Source organism: Petromyzon marinus, chromosome 60 (assembly GCF_048934315.1).
Source record: "Petromyzon marinus isolate PM22_M1 ecotype Great Lakes invasive population chromosome 60, UKy_Petmar_22M1.pri1.0, whole genome shotgun sequence".
Classification (NCBI taxonomy): Eukaryota; Metazoa; Chordata; class Hyperoartia; order Petromyzontiformes; family Petromyzontidae; genus Petromyzon; species Petromyzon marinus.
The window spans coordinates 1,756,560-1,782,292 of NC_133726.1; the positions used below are offsets into that span (position 1 = coordinate 1,756,560).

Genomic DNA, 25,733 nt, shown 5'->3' on the forward strand with positions numbered 1-25,733 from the left:
CCCACGGGCTGCACAAAAGTCTAGCAGCCTCCTTCCGTTATTATTGAGCTGATCTGGCCCATGCCTTCCAATCACTATAGACCAGGTGCCAGCATCATGACCCACTCGGGCATTAAAGTCAGTCACCGAACAGGATTACTCGACCCCGAGGGGCCACTTTAGCTAGCACCTGGGACAGGAGGTTATAGAAGGCGTCTGACTCATCGGCCTTGCCTGTGTAATGAGAGAGCGCACCGACGGGCGACGGAGGGCTGCATAGGCACTGCTCAATCAGTCATAGCCAATCAGAGCTCACGGTTCCATCTGGCCCAAAGTTAATGGGCGGAGCTCGTTGGTACATGCGGGAACCATCGGGAAGGTTCTGAGGGGGGCGTGGTTAGAGGCGGACCTTGGCTCCGCCGAGAGGGATATAAGGAGAGGCAACGGGAGGACTTGGGGTCGGTGTGGGAGCCTGGAGTCCGGACTGCAGCTCCGCCATCTCGTCACGCCATCGGCCACGTGGCAGCCTCCAGGGCCGAAGCTCTCCCCACTCCCTGAGCGCCGTCAACCAGCGGTGTGCGGGGGAGAGAGCAAGGGAAGCCGCGCGGGAACGGAGGAGCAGTGAGCACGCGCATGCGGCGAGAGAGAGAGAGGGTGACCATCCAGAAAGGGAGTGCGGAGCCGAGCAGTCATCACTAAATAAAGGACGTGAGTCTCAACCTGGAGTCAGAAGTGGTTCTTTTTGAGACAAGAAAATACAACAGAGTGCGAAGATGTCCAAGCATCTCAAGAAGGAGAACCCACCTGTGGCGTCTTCCGACGACGACGACTCAGTCACCCAGGACCTGCCGACCCCGGGTTCCGTGGACCCGGTTACTGGAACCTCGGCTGGTGTGGTCATCGCGCCAGAAATGGCACGGCGGCGGCATCTTCGTCTCCACGTGCGGACGACGGCTGGCAGCGCGTTGCTGAGCAGCTGGACTCGCTCCGCACTGTTTTTGTTCAGCTGGTGTCACTGGTCGCGTCGTCTGCGGTGACGGGACAGCCACAAAAAGTGTCGCCGAGGGGTGACGAGCAGAGGCCTCTACGGGGGACCTCGGAGGGACCCCCTTTGGAATCGACGGCCGCCATTGCGGTCGCGGGAGGACTGTCCGCCATTGCATTCGCTGCGGACGCCACGCGGCAGGAGGCCTCCATCTTGGGCGAGGCTGTTGAGGCACGGTCGGAGCCCGCCATTTCCGCGGAGCCGCGTGGCGAGCCGCCATGCGAGGCTGCTGCTGTCGGATGCAGCGGAGTGGGGCGCAGCCACCGTCTTCCTCACGTCAAGGAATTCATCGCGGCGGGCGGCGATTGGAGCGCTTTCACATGGCACTTTGAGGCGGCATTCCGTTCGGTGCGGTGGTCGGAAGAAGAAGCCTTGGGTGCTTTACCTACCGTGCTTGACAATGATGCACTGGCGGTGTTACGTTCGATTCCTCCAGACAAAAAGAAGACGTTGAAAGACGTGTATGCCAAAATGGCAGAGGTTTATGAGCCGCCTTCGGATACCCAACGGAAGTCCGTGCATCGTAGGCGCGGGAGTTCTGAGTCTCCCCTGGCCTGCCGCAGTGCTTTGCTGGCGGTGGCCGTGGCTGCTTATCCCGACGTCAAGCCTGAAATACTCGACCCGCTCATCTTGGGTAGGATGCTGGCGTTGGCAAAGGACATGGGTGTTACGCTGCCTGTTTGCGGTCACGAGCCGCTGACGTCCCGGTGGGCCGCCAAGTGCCTGAACGCGCGAGACAACTTACAACGTTGGTCCCAGATTGGCTGCTTGGACAGGGGACCCGGCTCGTGACGGTGAGCCTAAAGGATGGTCGCCATCGAAGGTCGTCTACATTCCGGACGATGCGCCGGGGGAAGGGGATCTGGCAGCCGCCGCTCCTCGTTGGGACCCGCGGCGGGGGGCTGATAAACGTTGCCGAGGGTCCTACGGCCCGCGCCGGGGTGACGAGGGGTCTGCTCGGCGGGCAGCTGTTACGTGCTTCAAGTGTGGCCGCTTGGGCCACTTCGCCCGGGATTACCGGAGTCGCCCTCATTCTCCAACGCCTCCTGCAGCGCCAGCTCCTCCGTCAATGGGCCGGCATCCTTCCGTGCAGGCAAGTCGGTACACATCAGACACCCGGCCTCGGTTGTCACCTCAGGCATCTCTTGTCACGCATCGGGTTCCGTAGCATCACGATTCGGATACTGTGGTTGGGGATTGGCCTCTCTCGATAACGCAATGGAGGAAGCAAGCGCGCCGCATTGTTGCTGCAGCGGCGGGATCTTCGACGGTGCCCGGCTCCATATAGCGTGTGGATGTTCGGGTTTTGGTAGACACTGGCGCATCCGCCACTATTATCTCCGGTGCGATTTTCCAGCTCCTATCTATTCCCGTTTCACGGGTCCATCCAGCTTTTGATGCATGCGTTGCTGCCAATGGTGGAAGTATGGGCATCATCGGTCAGGTGGATGCCCATATTGCTATTGGGAATGTCGCTGCGTCAGGGCCGGTCTTGATTTCGAGATCCTTGGCGGTGCCCTGCTTGTTGGGCACTGATTTTCTCAGGAGAATACCTTTTGAAATTCTCGTCGATCAAGAGTGTCTTGAGATGCCTTCCGGACGTAAATAGTTTTTTTGTGCTATCCCCGCTCTTTCGTTCGCCGCCGTGCGCTGCCATCCAGGCGCTGGCGGATGTTACGGTCGAAATTCCTCCGGGGTCCAAGATGCTCGTTCCATTGCGGTATGAAAAAGGGTTCTGCGGCGCGGATACGGTGGCTGGAATCCTTTTGGCTCCCTCGAAAACTGCTACCAAGGGTCTTTCTCTTGTGGGCGCTCAAACGATTGTCCGTTCCGGGCAGGCCCCATTCTTGCAGGTTCTAAATGGCGGCCCGGAAGGGGTTTTGGTCCCTGTTGGTACGGTACTGGCTCGTGCCACTACCACTTTTACGGACCACAACGAGGACGTATCCGGCCGGTTGGTGGGGGCGACTCGTCCGGGTTCATTGTCAAACGACCGTTGGATCGCCGAGCTATGCCGTAAGAATTTATCGTTGGCCGCCGATCAACGCGGGGAGCTGCGCGCGCTGCTGACCGAGTTTTCTGACGTCTTTAGCAAAGATGATTTCGATTTGGGTCGCACGTCGCTTTTGTCCCACCACATTGATACCGGGGTGGCCAGCCCTATTCGGCAGAATTCCCACCGCTTGAGCCCCACGGAAAAGGAACGGGTGCAGAGCGCGGTGAATGATATGCTGGCCGCCGACATAATTTCCCCGTCTAACAGCCCGTGGGGGGCACCGGTTGTTCTTGTCAAAAAGAATGATGGCAATCTCAGATTTTGTGTCGATTTCCGCAAACTTAATAAGGTGTCCGTGGCCGATGCATACCCTCTGCCACGGATGGATGACTCCCTCGATGCGCTGTCGGGAGTGCGGTATTTCTCGACTCTCGACTTGTCTTCCGGGTTTTGGCAGTTGCCCCTGGACGATTCTTCGAAGCCGAAAACCGCGTTCCGCACGCCTCAGGAGCTCTTTCAATTCAACTGTCTTCCCATGGGACTAAATTCCACTCCCGCCACGTTCCAACGCTTGATGGAGCTCGTTTTGGCTGGATTGCAATGGGACACGTGCCTCATATATTTGGATGACATTATTGTGTTCAGTCGCACGTTCGAGGAACACCTTCGACAGTTGCGGGCCGTTTTTGACAGGATGCGCTCCGCTAACCTCAAATTTAAACCCCAATAAATGTCATCTATTGCAACGTTCCGTGTGTTACTTGGGCCACATTGTGAGCTCGGACGGTATCGCCACGGAACCCGAACAAGACGTCTTGTGTTCGTGACTGGGCGACCCCTACTTGCGTTGGGGATGTGCGGAGTTTTGTCTGGTTCGTGTAGTACTACCGTCGGTTCGTCCCACAGTTTGCTACGATCGCTAAACCTCTGCACGTCCTCACTGCTAAAAATCAGAGATTTAAATGGGGACCCGAGGAAGAGGCTGCGTTCGTGGCCATTCGCGATCGCTTGGCTGCTGCACCGACGCTCGATTAGCCTGATTTTTCCATGTCGTTTATATCAGACACCGATGCCAGCGATACGGTTCCCATTGCGGGAACCGTGTGACAATCTGAGCTTGGCTGTGTTTCACTCCTGTGCTGTCCTCGAGACAGTCTGGTCCCTTCACCTGATGAAGGCCGCTTGTGTTGTGGCCGAAACGTCGTGATTTTTGTTTTATTTTTTACCTACGTGACTTTACCGAATAGAACCAAAGAGTATGGATCCTTGCAGTCACGAAAGCTTCAAATATAGAATCCCGTTGCGCATGTTCGTCGGGCACCAATCGATGCACACTAGTCCCTCCGCCTCCCCAACCTGTCATGTCCGCTGTGGCTGATTCCTTGGCGCATGCCAGTCAAGGGGCAGCTGATGGCGTCTTGCTACCACGCTCGGTATGGGTGCGCGAGCAACTGCTGGATGACTCCTTGGTTTCCTTGCAGTGTCGTTCTGACCGCTCACGACTCTTCTGTGTTGGACGATGCAGGACGAGTGGCGTTGCAGGACGGCCTTTTGATATTGAGGGAGGATATGGTTGGCCGATGGTGTGTTGTGGTTCCCGTTGCACTCCGAATTGGTGTGGCTGCTGCATGCTGACAAGTTGTTGCACCGGGGCGTGCAGAAAACCTTGCTCACGCTGCAACGGGATTACTGGCATGACGGCCGAGATCGCTAATGTTATCCGTGCCTGCCCTGACTGCGCTCGGCGGAAACCTCCGCGGAAAAGATATATTCCGCCTTTACGGTCTATTTCAGTTACACGAATTAACGAGCTTGTGGCCCTTGATATCCTGGGCCCATTTCCACCCACCCCCCGGGGCAATACATTCATTTTGGTGGGGGTAGAATATTTTTCCCGATGGCCAATGGCGTGGCCGTTGCCGGATCAATCGGCATCCTCCATTACCGAGGCGTTTTTGAATGTTTATGTTATGGACAAAGGTGCCCCTGAACAATTGCTCACTGATCAGGGCCGTAATTTCTCTTCCAAATTACTGTGCGAGGTTTGTGACGCTTTGGGCACTAGAAAGATCAGAACATCGCCCTACCATCCTCAGACTGATGGGATAGTCGAGCGACTAAATCGCACCTTGACCGCCATGCTTTGCCACACTGTCAGTGAGAAACAGGCCGATTGGGACTTGTATATTCCCATCGGATGGCCCCACATGCTTCCACCAAATACTCTCCATTTTTTCTCATGTATGGACGGGAGAATGTGCCGCCCATTGGTGCGCAATTGGGGACACCCGTGAAGGGCCCTAAACAGACCCTTCCTGACCACGTCCGGGACTCCATACGCCGCATTGCTGAGGCGCGGGAAGCGGCGCGGATTAGCACGGCCAAAACTCAAGCTCGCAATAAGTGTTGTGCACGGAGGTTTGGCCGCGAAATACCGTGGTCTGTGGGTGATCGGGCCTGGCTTCATTGCCCTCAGGTGCCTGTGGGAACCTCTCCCAAATTGCACAGGCCATGGCGGGGGCCTGTGGAGGTGGTTGAGATTCGGCATCCCCAGTGTGTGCGCATCCGGACGGGATCCCGTCGTTGGTTCGTCCACTCGTCCCGGTTGAAACCATTCTTTCCTCCGCTCGTCGTTTCGTCATCTCCAAAGATTGGCTTGCCGGGGTCTGGTGCGTCCGACTCGCCAACCCAGTTGCCGGTTGATCTCCCGAAGAACTCTGTTTTGCAGCCCCACAGCCGCCCAGCAACTGATGACTTCTGCTGCGGACGACTCCGCTCGAGCCAGCCCTACATCGGCTGCATCCGCCGCTGCACTGCTGGCACTTCTACCTCCTGCTGCGTCGGAGCCTGCGAGGCCGCATGTTGATGCTGGGGACGGTCCGGCGTCGCGGACCCATTCCAAGTCGAGCCGATTTCGTTAATCGTTCCTATTCCATGCTGGTTCTTCCGTGTTGTGTTCAATTTTTTATGCATTGTATATTATTGTTGTTATTCTCGTCGGGTTCTGCGGTGTCGCTCCCCCATTATCTGGGTTAACCTCGTTCCTAGCCGGGACCGCTAGTCTTTTTATCCGGGGGGGTGATGTAATGAGAGAGCGCACCAACGGGCGACGGAGGGCTGCATAGGCACTGCTCAATCAGTCATAGCCAATCAGAGCTCACGGTTCCATCTGGCCCAAAGTTAATGGGCGGAGCTCGTTGGTACATGCGGGAACCATCGGGAAGGTTCTGCGGGGGGCGTGGTTAGAGGCGGGGCTTGGCTCTGCCGAGAGGGATATAAGGAGAGGCAAGGGGAGGACTCGGGGTCGGTGTGGGAGCCTGGAGTCCGGACTGCATCTCTGCCATCTCGTCACGCCATCGGCCACGTGGCAGCCTTGAGGGCCGAAGCTCTCCCCACTCCCTGCGCGCCGTCAACCAGCGGTGTGCGGGGGAGAGAGAGCGAGGGAAGCCGCGCGGGAACGGAGGAGCAGTGAGCACGCGCATGCAGCGAGAGAGAGGGTGAGCATCCAGAAAGGGAGAGCGGAGCCGAGCAGTCATCACTAAATAAAGGACGCGAGTCTCAACCTGTCATGGAAGTCGTTTATTACAACTACATCCCTCCACTGATGTTCATCTTCGGTGGGGGTGTAAGCAACCACCACCACCACCATTTCTCGCCTCGTGTTGATGGGGAGGTGAGCCCACAGTAGCCTGGGGCTTAGAGCTTCCCAAACCTCACTGCCACGCTTCCACACCCCCCTTCATTCTTTTGTTCAAAAGAAGTGCCACTCCTTGCTGTTTGGTAGTTTCCTGCCCTGAATGGAGAACTGTCCCACCCCTCATGATGACGGGAGCCAGAACCAGTCCACCAGACCTCCTCTATTCCACAATAGAGGAGTCCATCTCCCGACAGACACAGACTCACAGAGCAATAGACTCACAGAGCAATAGACTCACACAGACACATAGACTCAGAGCAATCGACTCATACGGAGACCCATAGACTCATACGGAGACCCATAGATTCACACGGAGAACCAGACTCACATGGTGACCCAGACTCACACGGAGACCCAGCCTCACAGATTCACAGACACTCATACGCACAATGGCACGGACAAAGTAACAGACTTTTGGGGCAAGGGCTGTTATCACACGGCACACGAGGGACTCGATAGCCAGCACCATGCCCGGCCGTCTTTGTCTCCCTAGTGGCGATGGTTATCACACACCGCACCATGTACTCATTTGAGGGTGAGTCGACCTAGGGAAGGCCCAGGACCGGTTCAGATACTCGTCACTGGTGTTGGCCGTGAGCGGGAATCGAACCTGGGTCGCCAGGTTCGTAGCGCAGTGCACTGACCGCTACACACCATCGCTCCCCCCACCAGGCATACACTCACACACACACTGTCTACTGTTACACGCGAGAGACGCGCCATGTGTTGATAAACACGCTCACACGTGCACATTCCGACATTGGCTTTAAAGGTGAGAGCAGGTGAGCACCTCCTGCAGGAATGATGCCCCCCGATGACAGCTCCGGTGTGCGTGCGCGTGTCTGTGTGTGTCAGTGTTTCTGTGTGTGTCAGTGTGCGTGTCAGTGTTTGTGTGTCTGTCAGTGTGCGTGTCTGTGCTTGTGTCTGTGTGTGTGGGGAGTGTAGTGGTTAGCGCGCTGCACTACGAACCCGGCGACCCGAGTTTGATTCCCGCTCACGGCCAACACCCCAGTGACGATTATCTGAAGCGGTCCGGGGTCTTCCCCCTAGGTAGACTCAGCCTTAAATGAGTACCTGGTGCGGTGTGGAAACATTTCCACTGGGGAGACAAAGGCGGCCGGGCGTGGTGTTGGTCACCCATCCCCTCGCGTGTGCTACAGTGTCGGCCTTCATAGGTGCTACTCGCTAACAGCACTTGGCCTAACAATCTGTTCAATCTTGATTTGAAGCTTTCGTGACTGCAGGAATCCACACTCTTTGGTTCTTTCGGTAAAGTCACGTGGCTATAAAATAAATCACGACGTTTCGGGCGCAACACAAGCGTCCATCATCAGGTGGGAAAGGCTATACGGGGGATCTTTATCTTTGTCAGTGTGTGTGTCTGTGTGCGTGCGTGTTTCTTGCACGCAAAAACGTAAGGGTGTGCACGCACGGTTGTACGTGCATAATGAGTGTGTGTGTGTGTGCATCGCCCATGTGCATTCACATCATGCACCTTCATTATGAATCACCCAACCGGTGATGGTTATCCATTGTGATTTATATTACTACACGAACCCCCTCCCTCCCTCTGGCTTTCGCACCTGATTGGCTCACAAGTAGCGACATCACATTTACCCCCCACCCCACCCCCCGCCGTTAATTTAAGATCGAAACAGGAAGAAGATTTCTCAACAATTCTCTGGCTGTCACCTGACGATGCTGGTTGTTGCTGTTGTAATTACTGGCGAAACGTCACGGTAATTTATTTGTAAATGGAGTGGGTTTACTCTCCAGCACACAACTGGTTAGGGCTGTACTAGTGTACTACACTATAACTGTTGTAGTGGGTTTACTCTCCAACACACAACCGGTTAGGGATGTACTAGTATACTACACTATACACTACACTATCATTGTAAATGTAGTGGGTTTACGCTCCAACACACAACCGATTAGTGCTGAACCAGTAACGAATTGGCACGTTTTATTTCCGTGACAAACTTTACTAATTGGCAGTGTCACGTGGCGGGTTTAACGACATTTATATTTACGCGATATAACCCAAAAACCTCTTATGCCTGTGTATGTCGGTCATAGGTGCTTGCTAACAGCACTTGTCCCAACATTCTGTTAAGGCTATACAGGTGACCTTTGTCTTCATGAGTTATCGGTGCGACTTGTTAATAGCACTTGCCCGAACAGTCTGTCAAGGCTATTGGGGGGATCTTTGTGTAATGAGAGAGTAGACCGACGGACGCCGACCGGCTGGATAGGCTTCGCTGCATCAGTCATAAGCCAATCAGGATAAGTGGGTTAATCTGGGCCAAAGTTCATGGGCGGAGCTCAAGGGTGCTCGTGGGGAACTATCGGGAAGGTTCTAGAGGGGGCGTGGCTAGAGGCGGGGCTTGGCTCCGCGTGAGAGGGATGTAAGAGGAAGCAGGAAGAGGCTCGTGGTCAGTGTGGGAAGTCTGAAAGCGGGACGACGTCTCGCCCCTCGGAACACCAGCGGCCACGTGCCGGTTCGAGGGTCGTCTCCTTGCGCGTCGCCAACCAGCGGTGCGCAGGAGCGGAGAGCGTGAGCGAGCCGTGCGCGGGAAGGAGTCAACACATGCTGCGCAGAGAAGAAAAAGAGCGGTTACCATCAGAGAAGAAGCGCGCAGCTGTACAGCCAACATAGCAATAAATAAAGACGCAAGTCAACGTTCGTCGTCGAAGTGTTTTATTACAACTGGTGCCAGAAGTGGTTCTTGGAACAGGACAACGCGACGTACTGCAAGGATGTCCAAGCATCTCAAGAAAACGAACCCCCCTGCGACGTCTTCCGACGACGATGACGACTCGCTCACTCAAGACCTGCCGACCCCGGGTGCCGTGGATCCGGTTACTGTAACCATGGCTGGCGCGACCATAGCGCCGAGGAAGGACGCCGGGGCAGAGCCGTCTTCGTCTCAGTGTGCGGATGACGGCTGGCGGCGTGTTGCAGAGCAGATCGACTCTCTCCGCACGGTTCTGCTCCACCTCGTGACGCTGGTCGCGTCGTCTGCGGCGCCGGGACGGCCACAGGACGTGCTGCCGAGTGGTGACGAGCAGGGCTCTCTTCGGGGGGCCTCGGAGGGTCCCCTCGTGCAGTTCACGGCCGCCATCACGCCCGCGGAGGGGCCGGCCGCCATTACGACCGCGGTGTGCGCCACGTGGCGGGAGGCCGCCATCTTGGGCGCGGCTGCAGAGGCGCAGTGGGAGCCCGCCATTTTGCCGGAGCCGTGTGGCGCGCTGACGGGCGTGACGGAGCCCGCCGTTTTGCCGGAGCCGTGTGGCGCGCTGACGGGCGTGACGGAGCCCGCCGGTGACGGCGGAGTGGGGCGCAGTCGTCTTCCCCACATCAAGGAATTTGTCGCGGGCGGCGACTGGAGTGCTTTTACATGGCGTTTCGAGTCGGCATTCCGTTCGGTGCGGTGGACGGAGGAGGCGGCTTTGGGGGCTCTACCTACCCTTCTCGACGAAGTGTCGCTAGCAGTATTCTGCTCTATTCCTTCTGACAGGAAGAAGACGTTGAAGGACGCGTTTACCGAGATGGCGGAAGTTTACGAGCCACCTTCAGACACTAAGTGGAAGTTTATGCATCGTAGGCGAGGGAGTAATGAATCTCCCCTTGCCTACCGGGGTGCTCTGTTGGCGCTCGCGATGGTCGCTCACCCCGACGCCAGACCTGATGTGCTCGACCCTCTCACCTTGGCCAAGATGCTTGAGCTGGCGAAGGATATGGGCATTACGTTGCCAGTGTGTGGTCATGAGCCGCTGACGTGCCGATGGGCCGCTAGATCTGGGTCGCACGTCACTCTTGTCCCACCACATTGATACCGGGGAGGCGAGCCCTATCTGACTGAATTCTCACCAGTTGAGCCCCACGGAGAGGGAATGGGTGCGGAGCGCGGTGGATGAGATGCTGGCCGCTGACATTATCTCGCCGTCTAATAGCCCCTGGGGAGCACCTGTTGTTCTTGTTAAGAAAAAGGATGGTAACCTCAGATTGTGTGTCTAAGCCTAATAAGGTATCCATGGCAGATGCGTACCCTCTGCCACGGATGGACGATTCCCTCGATGCTTTGTCGGGTGCGCAATACTTTTCCACTCTCGATCTGTCTTCCGGGTTCTGGCAGCTGCCCCTGGACGACTCTTCGAAGCCGAAAACCACATTCCGCACGCCTCAGGGATTTTTCCAATTTAACTGTCTTCCAATGGGTCTAAATTCCGCTCCCACCAAATTGAAACCTAAGAAATGTCATCTGTTACAACGTTCCGTGCGTTACTTAGGACACATTGTTTGTGACTGGCCGACCCCTACTTCTGTGGGGGTCGTGCGTAGTTTTGTCGGGTTCGCTTCCTACTACCGTCGGTTCGTCCCACATTTTGCTACCATCGCCAAGCCTCTGCACGTCCTTACGGCGAAGAATCAGAGATTTAAATGGGGACCTGAGGAAGAGGCGTTTAAGGATCCTTCGTGACCGCTTGGCGACCGCGCCGACGCTCGATTACCTTGACTTTTCCTTGCCGTTTATCCTGGACACCGATACCGGCGATACACGCATTGGCGCCGTCTTGTCCCAGAATGCCGTGGAGAGGGTTGTTGCGTATGGCAGCCGTGTCCTCTCACCGGCTGAGAGCCGCTATTGTGTGATGAGGAGGGAACTATTGGTCGATCGTCCACTTCGTACGTCAATATCGACCCTACCTGTACGGCCAGGAAATTCGTTGTGCGTACTGACCATGCTGCCCTCCAGTACTCCTTGAAAATCGAACCATCTGGCCAGCTGTCTCGAGACGTTACAGGAATTAACTTACGAGGTCAATTACCATAAGGGTTCTCGGCACAGTAACGCGGATGCGCTCTCCAGATCGGCGCAAGGATCCCCTTTGCGCATGTGCATCAGGCACCAATCGTTGCACACGTCTCCCTCAGCCCCCTCGACCTGTCACTACCGCGGTGGCCGATTCCGCGGAGCGTGCCAGCCCGGGGACAGCTGATGATGCGTTGCACCCGCCGCGCTCGGTATGGGTGCGCGAGCAACTACTGGACGACTCTTTAGTTCCCTTGCGGTATCGGGCATGACGGCTCGCGTGCGTCCTCGGCGGCGGACAACTCGCCGCAAGCGGCGTTCCAAGACGGTCTGTTGATGTGGAGGGAAGATTTGTTGGGCCGTTGGCGTGTGGTGGTTCCCGTCACGCTTCGGCACGAACTGATTCGGGTGTTACATGCTGAGATATCGTTACACCTGGGCGTGCAGAAAACTTTGCTCACGCTACAGAGAGATTATTTTTGGTCTGGCATGACGGCCGATGTCGCTAAGGCTATCCGAGCCTACACCGAATGCGCTCGACGGGAACCGCCGCGCCAGAAATATATTCCACCCTTGAAGTCTATTCAGGTTACACGGATTAACGAGTTGGTGGCCCTTGATATCCTCGGTCCTTTTCCTCCTACGGCCCGAGGCAATAAATTCCTGTTGGTGGGGGTGGAATATTTTTCAAGGCGGCCGATGGCATGGCTTTTGCCCGATCAATCGGCGTCTTCCATTACGGGAGCATTTTTGGATGGTTATATTACGGACAAAGGTGCCCCGGAACAATTGCTTACAGATCAGGGTCGGAATTTTTCGTCATAATTACTACGCAATGTTTGTGATGCGTTGGGCACTAAAAAGATACGGACTTCACCCTACCACCCACAAACGGATGGGATGGTTGAGCGATTGAACCATACCTTGTCCGCCATGCTCTGCCACACAGTGAGACAGGCCGATTGGGACCTACACGTTCCTCGCTTGCTCTCCGCCTATCGTATGGCCCCACATGCTTCCACCGGGTACTCGCCGTCTTTCCTCATGTATGGACGGGAAAACGTACCGATTGGCGTGCAGCTGGGAACGCCCATGAAAGGGCCCAAACAGACCCTTTCCGAACACGTCCGCGACTCCGTACGCCGTGTGGCGGAAGCGCGGGAGGCGCCGCGAATCAGCACGGCCAAGACCCAGGCTCGTAACGAGCGGTGTGCTCGCTGGTCGAATCGCGACATGCCGTGGGTCTGTGGGTGACCGGGCCTGGCTTCATTGCCCCCAGGTGCCGGTGGGTACCTCTCCCAAATTGCACAGACCGTGGGCAGGGGCCTGTGGAATCGATAGAAATTCGACATCCTCAATGTGTGCATATCCGGGCAGGTCCGCGCCATTGGTACGTCCACACGTCCCGGTCGAAATCCTTCTTTCCTCCACGCGTCGATCCGTCATCCCTGCTGGTGTCTGATGCGTCCGACGCGCCACCCCAGTTGCCGGTTGATCCCCCGAAGGGGCCCGTTTTGCCGCCCACAGACGCACGGTCCCCAAGGACTCCTTCTGTTGCTGGCGACCCCGCTCGGGCCAGCCCTTCACCGGCCACGTCCGACGCCGAACCGTCCGCACTCCTGCCTTCCACTGTGTCGAAGCCAGCGGGGCCTCGCGTGAATGCCGGAGATGGTACGGCGTCGCGGACCCGTTCAAAATCGTTCCAATTTCGTTAATTCTTGTTACCTGTCGCCTGTTGTTACGCTCGATGCGTCCGTTTTGTAGATCCTGTTCTTGTTATCCTGTTCGTGATTCGCGGTGTCTCTCGCATTACCTGGGTTACCTCGTTCCTAGCCGGGACGGCTAGTTTTTTACACCGGGGGGGGGGGGGGGGGGGGTGATGTAATGAGAGAGTAGACCGACGGACGCCGACCGGCTGGCTAGGCTCCGCTGCATCAGTCATAATCCAATCAGGATAAGTGGGTTAATCTGGGCCAAAGTTCATGGGCGGAGCTCAAGGGTGCTCGTGGGTAACCATCGGGAAGGTTCTAGAGGGGGCGTGGCTAGAGGCGGGGCTTGGCTCTGCGTGAGAGGGATATAAGGGGAAGCAGGAAGAGGCTCGGGGTCAGTGTGGGAAGTCTGGAAGCGGGACTACGTCTCGCCCCTCGGAACGCCAGCGGATATAAGGGAACGAGGAAAGGGGTTCAGGGCTGTCGTGGGGGGTCGGAGTCCTGGTCGTCGTCACTGTCGTCTTTTGTCATCGCTACGTCATCATCATCGCTACGTCATCATCATCGCTAGTCAGCCAGTGATTGAGTCAAGTCGGCGTCGTCCTAACTACTGTCAGCGTTATATTCCGTGCTACCGGGTCGTAGCCGTGTGAGGAAATAAAGAAGCCTCGACAGTTCATGTCTCCAGTCGTTACGCTACACTTATGTAAAACACTGGTTAGCGGTGGCGCAGTGGTTAATGAGCTGCACTAAACTACTTTTTAAACTATTTATTTTACCAGGTAAGGCCCCGCTGAGCTACGTAGTTCTTTTTCAGAAGCGACCTGGCCACAAATGATAGGTCAACGAAGTGGCTTATCACGTGGTAATTTATGGCAGCCAAATACTCTAAACGCGTGTTTTTAAAGCAGAGGACCCGGAGAAAAATCCCCGCGACCAGAGACACGCAAACTCCAAATTTACAGCAGGCGTCATGGTCGGTATCGAGCCCACAACCACCCTGTATACCAGGCGAGGTATTTATCATCTCCTAGCCACCGTGATGACGATAATGAGAGAGATACATGCAAACTCCGAATATACAGGCAGCAGCAGGCATCAGCGTCGGGATCCAATCCACGACCTCCTGCATACCAGGCGAGGTAAGTAACAGCTCCGAGCCACCGTGATGATGAGAGAGACACGCAAACTCCACATATACAGCAGCAGGCATCAGGGTCGGGATCGAACCCAACACCCTCCTGTATACAAGGCGAGGTAGTTAACATCTCCTAGCCACCGTGATGATGACGATGAGAGAGAGGCATAAACTCCAAATTAACAGCAGCAGACGGGAGCCCAAACACGTGTTAGTGGTGTCAAAACATTCAGCACTCGACATTTCGTTTTTGTTTTTATTGTTTACTCATCTGCTCTGCTTAATCTAACCTCGTCCACCTAACCACCACCCCCCCAGCCCCCCCTATTTCCTCGACTCTCACAACAGTGGAGGGGGGGGGTACCCCCCATCTCTCCCCCGCCATCACCACGGCGGTGACACTAGAATAATACTGAAAAACGAAACAGAACCTCCTTTTAAATATTAAAAAAACGACAGGCACGCTTTGAACTTACAAAACATAAACACCCCCCCCCCCCAAAAAAAAAAAAGTATCCACATTTACAGAACATAACGGACCGAGCTTAATGCATAATTGTGTTTTGACGACCGTCCGGTTATAGCAAAACTTAACCTAGATTTAAAAAAACCCAACAACACAAACGGACGTTAACGCATGTGGGTCATTACAAAAAAACTAACGAAGATAAAACATCGAGAAACGCACGCAGATAGCGAAAGCTGTGTCACAATCTAAGTGTGTCACAATTTAAGTGTCACAATCTAAGTGTGTCACAATCTAAGTGTGTCACAATCTAAGTGTGTCACAATTTAAGTGTGTCACAATCTAAGTGTGTCACAATCTAAGTGTGTCACAATTTAAGTGTGTCACAATCTAAGTGTGTCACAATCTAAGTGTGTCACGGTGGCGGTTTAAGGAACAGCAGCAGCAGCAGCCCGGCAGTGTGATTGTTGTGTACAAAGACGTCGCTCCCCCTCAGTCTAGCCTGTAACAGACTGTCGGGGCAAGTGCTGTTAGCGAGCGCCTATGAAGGCCGGAACGATGGCACACGATGGGGGGGGGGGGGTGGCCAACACCACGTGCGGCCGCCTTTGTCTCCCCAGTGGCGAAGTTTGCACATCGCTCCGGGTACTCGTCTGAGGCCGAGTCGACCTGTTGCGAACACAGACACGTGGTGGTGGTGGTGGTGGTAACGACTTTGCGTCACCCCCGTCTCCCCCCCCGCCCCGCCAGCTACGTACGGTGCGAAAGAAGTTCAACACACACCGTCTGTCTCTAGATCTCTCTCGTGACGCAAGGACAAATAAACAGACAATCAAATGGTATAAAACGACAACATTCGACTAAGGAGCCGTCAACACGCCCTCTTTGCTACTTGCCGCGTGGAACGGCGGCTTTGTTCGATCCCCGCTCCGCGTTCTGTAGTGTCTACTTCAGCCGCAACATGAACGTCACGGGTTTTCCATTGTGTGTTGCTGCTGCTGCTGCTGCAATAGCAGCAGCAGCAGCAGCAACACACAACTTGGTCGCCAGCTCTGTTGACCAAACGGAGCCAGGGCGGGTTGGTGGTGATCGTGGCTGTCTCGGACACGAACACCGATCACGTCATGATCCTCATCTTGCTCCACTCCCCTGCCTCTCCCCTCTCATCGCACTCCTCTACCTCGCCCCTCTCACTCCCCTACCTCATCTCACTACTCTCCTACCTCGCCCCTCTCATCTCACTCCCCTCCAATCGCTTTCCGAATTGAGCCAATCGGTGAACTCGGTAAACCTGTGTACACACATGACAAAGATCCTCCCCGTATGGCCTTTACAGCCATTTGGGGCAAGTGCTGTTGGTGAGCATCTGTTAAGGCCGGCACGACACACGAGGGGACTGGGTGGCCAGCACCACGCCCGGCCGCCTTTGTCTCCCCCATGCTGATATTTACACACCGCACCAGGTATTCATTCGTGTCGGCTGAGTCAATCTGGGAGGGGAGGGGAATTCCGGTACATGTTCAGATAATCGTCGATGGCCTTGGTGGCGGCCGTGAGCGGGATTCGAACTCGAGTCTCCGGATTCCCCCACCAGTTACACACGGACACACACAGACACACAGGCCACAATCAATCAGTGTGTGTGGTCCTCCCTCGCTGCACTGGAGGTGTCCCCCCCCCCCCCCGCCGAAACGTCGCGTGGCCATCTGGGGTGTGCCTCTTCATTCAAACTCATCAACTTCGTCTGGTGAGTCGGGTCTCGCTTTGGTCGCGGTGATGATGATGGTGGTCGCGGTGATGATGATGGTGGTCGCGGTGATGATGGTGGTGGTCGCGGTGATGATGGTGGTGGTCGCGGTGATGATGGTGGTGGTCGTGGTGATGATGGTGGTCGTGGTGATGATGGTGGTGGTCGTGGTGATGATGGTGGTGGTCGTGGTGATGATGGTGGTGGTCGCGGTGATGATGGTGGTGGTCGCGGTGATGATGATGGTGGTCGCGGTGATGATGGTGGTGGTCGTGGTGATGATGGTGGTGGTAGTAGCTGCGATGGTGGTGGTCGTGGTGGTAGCTGTGATGGTGGTCGTGATGAGGACGATGCCGTTGTTGACGACGGTGGTCGTGGGCAGCCCTCGTCACTCTCGCGCGCGATCACCAAGTTCGTCACCGCCGACTCGTAACGAGAACATCGAGGAGAAGGAGCGGCGGCGTCTCCATCGTCTCCGCTATCTGTGGTAGCGACGCGAACCACGGTGGACGCCTCACCAGGCGGCTCCACTCCACTCACCCCTACTCCACTCCACCCCATGCCACTCTACTCCGCTCCCCACCTGCGACAGGTTCTCAGCTCGAATGACGCTCGGCGCAGAGATGGAAAGCGTCGCAACAAATCGTCCATCGCCACCGCCGCACGGATCGACGTTCCCAGAGCCTCGTCTCGTCTCAGACGACCGTGATGAGCGGCAGCATGCCGTAGCGCGCAAAGTTTCTGGGAAACCGGTCGCGTTAAAGTTGCTTCGAAGCCGGCCGCGAGCAAAGTTGCTCGGAAAACGATCACGCGCAAAGTTGCTACGAAAACGATCGCGCTCGAAGTTGCTACAAAGCCGGTCACGATCAAAGTTGCTGCAGTAACCAGTCGCAAGTTGCTACGAGTTGCACGCGATCGATCACCCACGTTTAGCGTGGCGCCTCATCGCTAGGGGGGTGGGGTCACGGAACCCCTTGGGCTTTAGGAACCTCGTCTGGCGAACGACTCCGGGCTCGCGGAGTCGTCACGCGGGGATGGCGCGGCACGCACCGCCATCGGCGATAACTGGAAACGCGTTTGCCAAGACGCTTCGTGAAGTTTAAGGGAGGTGGTGGGGGGGGGGCGGTCAGCGCAGGAGCATTTTTTTTCTTTTCCGATTTCGGTAGAGAAACGAAAAAAACCGCACAAACAACGGCAGCGGCTCGATACTTCGAGAGCCGCAATGCACCGTGGGGGGAATTTGGAGACGCAGGTTTGCCGCGAGCCCCCCCCCGCCGCCCCCTCCCCGGTTGGGCGTCGGCGCGCGCGTCACGATCCGGCCAAAGGCGTTGCGTCATCGTGTTGCCCTCCGCCACCTGACACGGCCAAAACTTAGTAAGCGGCACGCGTGGCAACGGGCGGTTTCACCGGTGCGGGGCCGCCGCCGCCGCTGCCGCCGCCACCTCCGACCGTCTCGGACTCGCACGGTGGAGCTGAAGGTCGCGGGCCCCTTGCGGCCGACGTTCGGCGAAGTTGCAAACCCACCAACTGGATACAACTCCCTTTTTCCCCCGTTCCCATGTACGTACACATACTCACGTGAGCGTACACTCATGTACGTACGCACACTCACGTGAACGTACACTCATGTACGTACACACACTCACGTGAGCGTACACTCATGTACGTACACTCACGCACGTACACGAGTGGACGACCTGCAGAGGGCAGCTCTCCGGCAAACCGGCCGCAGTAACGACGACGCCAGCGATGACGATAACGTGGAGGTGCTCGGTACGCGCGCACAGGCGGCGGCGGGAGAGTGGGGCGATGGGGGTGATGATGATGGTGGCGGTGATGATGGTGGCGATGGTGGGAGAGTGGGGCGATGGCGGTGTCGGTGATGGTGGCGATGGTGGCGATGGTGGGCGGCGATGGTGGGCGGCGATCGATGGCGGTGGTGGTCACCTGCAGCTGTGAACACACAACAGCGACAACAACGCCGTCACGGCCGCCAACTTCATCTGTAAACAACGTAATGGGTGGGGGACGCAGCAGCAGGAAGAACAGAAATTAGTGGCAAACGCGGTTCCTAACACTGCACCGCTGGCACGTGGCGTCCGCAAACAAACCGCGCGGTTCACAATGGCCGTGTCCGAGACAACCAACCGAACCAGCACTGCTGAGATGTTTGGGTTCCAGGACCTCAGTCTCGCGGCGTCAACTGAGCGCAGCGAATCCGGAGGTGCGCGCATCATTCGAAGGCATCTCAGAGGTAGCTCTGAGATATCCGCTTCCCGCGAGCCGTCGTGTCTGGACCAGAGTGCCATTTAGAAGAAGGCACATCAGATGTAGCTCTGCGATATCCGCTTCCATGCGAACCTGATCTCTAACAATTACATCGTCCGAGTGCACTACTTTTGATAACGCAAGGTTTTTAGTAACTTTTAAAGCTCTTTAGAACCATCTTCTAAAAGTTTGATTGTTAAAAAAACAAATCCAACTGACCCGTTGAAAACTCCACATTCCCATGGCGGAAGCCCCCGTTTTACATTAACCTTCCCTTGGAAATGACCACCCGCTACCAATCCCCGGCGCACGTCCGGGACCCGGCACGCAACAGCTCGCCCACTGTCGGACTTTACACGGTCCAATGGCCGTGTCCAAGTAACGTTCTAAAATTAAGAACACAACAGCTATAAAAAAACACATCCACCGCTGTGATTACCAACGGTGTACAAGGCCACGGCCCCCCCCTCCCATCCCCCGCTCCCCCCACCCTCCCCATGCACAGCGCCTGTGCCATGGTGACTCTGAGGCCACGTGAGGTGTCGAAGGCTCGCTGACAGGAGGTGGTCTCGGGACAAACCCAGCAGGTGCCATGGGTTGGCTGCGATGACCGGTAGATGCACACCAGCTGTGCCCCCTACTGTGCCAACTTGCTGCATTTTAGCCACCCGGCACTCTGCTCATTGTTGTGAGCATCGCTCCTCTGCCCTCCGTTGTTGCTGGAGGGCGACTGCCTCGAATTGCCGAGTAGCAGCGTCCTTCACGAGCCTCCTCCATAGAGGCCGATCCTGACACCGCTGGTACCAGTCTCTGGCAAGTCCACTCAGCTCAACGTCCTCCTGTACTGCAGAAGTCCATCACTTCTCCAGCCCATGTCGTGCCCGTTTAGCCCCCTCTAAACGGGCAAACAGAAGCTGCTTGGGCATGCGGTAGCTGGGTATGTGGGCTACATTACCCAGCCAATGCAGCCTCGCCTGCAGGAGGAGTTCACTGATAGGACTGTGTCCAGATCTTTCAAGGATCTGTGTACTTCTTACACAATCAAGCTTGGTTAAACCCAGGATGGATCGTAGGCAGGTTAACCTGGATGTTTAAAACTGGCTCCGATGTTCCTCCATTAGTGGGGTCCACATCTCGCAAGCAGAGAGCAGCGAGGGCATTACTGTGGCCGAGAACACCCGAAGCTTCATGTGGAGCAACAGACCAGGTAGGTTCCACACAGCGTTACGCAGCCAATGAAAAGATAATGCTGCCCGAACTCTGCTGTAAAAAAACGGAGCTGGTCATAAGCACACTGCCTAGGTATGGGAGGGAAACTGTCCAAAACTGCTCCATCATGCCCTCCACCACCACCTCCACCACGACCTCCACCACGGCCACCACCACCACCACGGCCACCATCACGCTACCAAAGGTCTCTCCACCCACCCTCCCGCAAGATCCTGCAAGTGGTGCGACAGCCTCGTCGCAACCACTTGCTCTTAAGACTCGCACGGACACGCGGACTTACACAGAGACTCATAGGCCTGCACGGAGACACACAGAGATCCGCAGACATACACAGAGATCAGCAGAGACCGACAGGCTCACGTGGAGACGCACGAGTCTGCCCTGGCAGTCTTCCGCCAGCGTGTGCTCACAGGCCTTCAACCCCCCCACCCCTTCCCCCCCTGGATTCTCGCCGGACTTGTGAAGTCCGCTGCTGCAACGCCACTCTAGAAAAGTATCGCAATGTCACTGCTGCTGCTGCTGCTGCCGTTACAGGGGGCCAGGGTTCGCAATGGCCAGCTTCGTCCATGACGTGCCGTCTCCCGAGTGCCGACGGCACGGAAACGTGAGAACCGTACAAAAATAAAAAATAACAATAAAAAGGCGAGCGCGGGGCGGGCAGAGAGAGCGAGAGTCTGTTTTTGTTTGCAGATTTTTTGTTTGTCACAGGCGCCGTTGATTGACCTTTGAACCCCTTCCGGGAAAGGGGGGAGCAGGTGGGGGAGGTGTGGGGGGGCTTGGAAATAGGGGCCGTGATGCGTGGTGGGTGGTGGAAGCGAGCGTCTGTGTTTGTGCCGTGTGGCTACGGTGAGGTTCCCACCAAACGTCACCGCAGGAGGAGCAGGAGGTGGTGGTGGTGGGGCAGGGGGGACGGATTCTAACCGCTCCCTTCCGTAGCTCGTGACGTCACTCTGACGTGGTTCCGACGCCGTTCCGACGCCGTTCCGACGCCGTTCCAACGCCGTTCCAACGTCGTTCCAACGTCGTTCCGACGCCGTTCCAACGCCGTTCCAACGCCGTTCCAACGCCGTTCCAACGTCAACTTCCGCAGCCGGTGATGCCGCCGCCCTTAAGCAGCCGCTTGCGCACGGACGGGCGATGCCACGGACGACGCGATCCATCTCACCCCCCCCACCTCACCTCCACCTGCACCTCACCCCGCCACCTCACCTCAACCTCCACTTCACCCCTACCACCACCTCACCCCAACCACAGATCCCAGCCACCGCACGGTAAACGTCTTTAAGTAAACGACCGCCGTGAAGTAGTAACGATAGCAGAACAGAAATAACGACGGCTAATTCGTTCGTCGAGACGAGGAGAGAGGAGAGAGAGAGGAGAGAGAGGAGAGAGAATCGCAGAGCAGAGAGAGAGGCGAGGTTGAGCGGTTGTGTGGTTCAGCGCTTGCCCTGCCGCAAGCGGTCGATGTGGTAGGCCAGCTTGAGCGCCGGGCCCAACTTGAGGCCCATGTACTTCATCATCATCTCGCTCTTGAGCAGCAGCAGAGCCCGGCCATCAATCTCCTGTCGTGGGGTCAGGTGGTCAAAGGGGTCAGAGGGGTCAGAGGGGTCAGACGTTGCCCGAGGGGGGTTCTTGGGGGTCGGTGTGGTGGAGATGCAATGAGATGAGACAGAAACAACGGCAGCTGTCGGGGCACGATGATGACGATGATGATGATCATAACGACGCTGAGGATGACGACGATGACGTCGACGACAACGTTGACAATGACAACGACAATGATGACAACGACAATGACGACGAGGACAATAACGACGAGGACAACGACAATGATGACAACGACGACAATGGCAATGATGACAACGACAATGACAACGACAATGACGACGACAATGACGACGACAATAACAATGACGACAATGATGACAACGACGACAATGACAACGATGACAATGACAATGACGACAATGACAACGACAATAACAATGACGACAATGACAACGATGACAACGACGACAATGACAATGACGACAATGACAATGACGACGACAATGACAATGACAACGACGACAATCACAACGACGACAATGACAACGACAATGACGACGACAACAATGACAATGACGACAATGACAACGACGACAATGACAACGACGACAATGACAACGACAATTATGACAACGACGACAATGACAACAGTGACAACAATGATGACAACGACGACAATGACAACAATGACAACGACAATGACAACGACAATGACAATGACGACAATGACAACGCGACAATGACAACGACGAGAAAGACAACGACAATGATGACAACTACAATGACAACGACAATGACGACAATGACAACGACAATGATGACAACGATAATGACAACGACGACAATGACAATGACGACAATGACAATGACAATGATGACAACGACGACAATGACAACGACAATGATGACAACGACAATGACAACGACGACAATGACAATGACGACAATGACAACGACAATGATGACAACGACGACAATGACAACGACAATGATGACAACGACAATGACAACGACGACAATGACAATGACGACAATGACAACGACAATGATGACGACGACAATGACAACGACGACAATGACAACGACGACAATGACAACGACGACAATGACAACGACAATGATGACAACGACGACAATGACAAAAATGACAACGACAATGATAACGACGACAATGACAACGACGACAATGACGACAATGATGACATCAACAATGATGACAACGACAACGACAATGACAACGACAACGACAATGATGACAACGACAATGACAACGACGACAACGACAATGACAACGACAATGATGACAACGACAACAATGACAACGACGACGATGACAATGATGACAATAACAACGACGACAACGACAATGACAACGACGACAATGACAACGACGACAATGACAATGACGACAATGACAACGACGACAATAACAATGATGACAATGACAACGACGACGATGACAATGATGACAACGACAATGACGACAATGACCACGACAATGACGATAACGACGATGACATTGACGACGATGACAATGACGACAAGGACAATGACGATAACGACAATTACGACGGTGACGACGACAATGACAATGACGACAATGACAACGACGACAATGACAAAGACAATGATGACAACGACAATGACAACGACGACAATGACAACGACAATGACAACGACAACGACGACAATAACAATGACGACAATGACAACGACGACAATGCAACGATGACAATGACGACAATGACAAGGACAATAACAATGACGACAATGACAACGACAATGATGACAACGACAATGACGACGAGGACAATGACAATGATGACAACGACGATAATGACAACGATGACAATGACAACGATGACAACGACGACGGTGACAATGATGACAACGACAATGACGACAATGACAACGACAATGACGATAACGACAATGACAACAACGACAATGACGAAAATGATGACAAAGACAATGACAATGACAACAACGACAATGACAATGATGACAACGACAATGATGACGACAATGACAACGACAATGATGACAACGACAATGACAATGACAACAACGACAATGACAACGACAATGATGACAACGACAATGACAATGACAACAACGACAATGACAATGACAATGATGACAACGACGACAATGACGACAATGTCAATGATGACAATGACGACGATGACAATGACGACAACGACAATGACGACAATGACAACGACAATGACGATAACGACGATGACAATGACGACGATGACAAGGACGACAAGGACAATGACGATAACGACAATTACGACGGTGATGACGACAATGACAACAATGACGACAATGACAACGACAATGACGACAATGACAATGACGACAATGACAACGACGACAATGACAACGACGACAATGACAAAGACAATGATGACAACGACAACGACGACAATGACAACGACAATGACGACAATGACAATGATGACAACGACGACAATAACAATGACGACAATGACAACGACGACAATGCAACGACGACAATGACAACGACAATGACAACGACGACAATGACAACGACGACAATGACAATGACAATGATGACAATGACAACGACGACAATGACAATGATGACAACGACGACAATGACAACGACGACAATGACAATGACAATGATGACAACGACAATGACAACGACGACAATGACGACGACAATGACAACGACGACAATGACAATGACGACAATGACAACGACGACAATAACAATGACGATAATAACAATGACGACAATAACAATGACGACAATGACAACAACGACAATGATGACAATGACAACAATGACAACGATGACAATGACGACAATAACAATGACGACAATGACAACGACAATGATGACAACGACAATGACGACGAGGACAATGACAATGACGACAACGACGACAATGACAATGATGACAACGACAATGATGACAACGACAATGACGACGACAATGATGACAACGACGACAATGACAACGATGACAATGACGACAATAACAATGACGACAATGACAACGACAATGATGACAACGACGACAATGACAATGACGATAATGACAATGACAATGATGACAAAGACAATGATGACAACGACAATGACAACGACGACAATGACAACGACGACAACGACAATGATGACGACGACAATGACAATGACGACAATGATGACAACGACAATGATGACAACGACAATGACAACGACAATGACAACGACAATGACAACGACAATGATGACAACGACGACAATGACAACGACGACAATGACAACAACGACAATGACAACAACGACAATGACGACAATGACAACGACAATGATGACAACGACAATGACAACGACGACAACGACAATGACAACGACAATGATGACAACGACAACAATGACAACGACGACAATGACAATGATGACAATGACAACGACAATGATGACAATGATGACAATGACAACGACGACGATGACAATGATGACAATGACAACGACGACGATGACAATGATGACAATGACAACTACGACAACGACAATGACAACGACGACAATGACAACGACGACAATGACAACGACGACAATGACAACGACGACAATGACAATGATGACAATGACAAGGACGACGATGACAATGATGACAACGACAATGACGACAATGACCACGACAATGACGATAACGACAATTACGACGGTGTCGACGACAACAACAACGACGACAATGACAAAGACAATGATGACAACGACAATGACAACGACGACAATGACAACGACGACAATGACAACGACAATGACGACAATGACAATGATGAGAACGACGACAATAACAATGACGACAATGACAACGACGACAATGATGACAACGACGACAATGCAACGATGACAATGACGACGATGACAACGACAATAACAATGACGACAATGACGACGACAATGATGACAACGACAATGACGATGAGGACAATGACAATGATGACAACGACGATAATGACAACGATGACAATGACAACGATGACAACGACGACGGTGACAATGATGACAACGACAATGACGACAATGACAATGACGAAAATGATGACAATGACAATGACAACA

General features: G+C 54.4%; 1 protein-coding gene across 3 annotated transcripts in view; it reads right to left on the bottom strand.

Annotated features, from left to right (window-relative positions):
• Nucleotides 1-19,335: 19,335 nt before the first annotated feature.
• Nucleotides 19,336-25,733, bottom strand: part of SCMH1 (Scm polycomb group protein homolog 1) — a 54,149-nt gene continuing 47,751 nt past the window's right edge. For all 3 annotated transcript variants that reach the window (XM_032976720.2, XM_076053250.1, XM_076053251.1), the window contains exon 16: nucleotides 19,336-21,654. In XM_032976720.2, coding sequence (XP_032832611.2) covers nucleotides 21,529-21,654 — 126 coding nt within the window. In that variant the 3' untranslated portion in view covers nucleotides 19,336-21,528. The remainder of the gene's footprint in view (nucleotides 21,655-25,733) is intronic.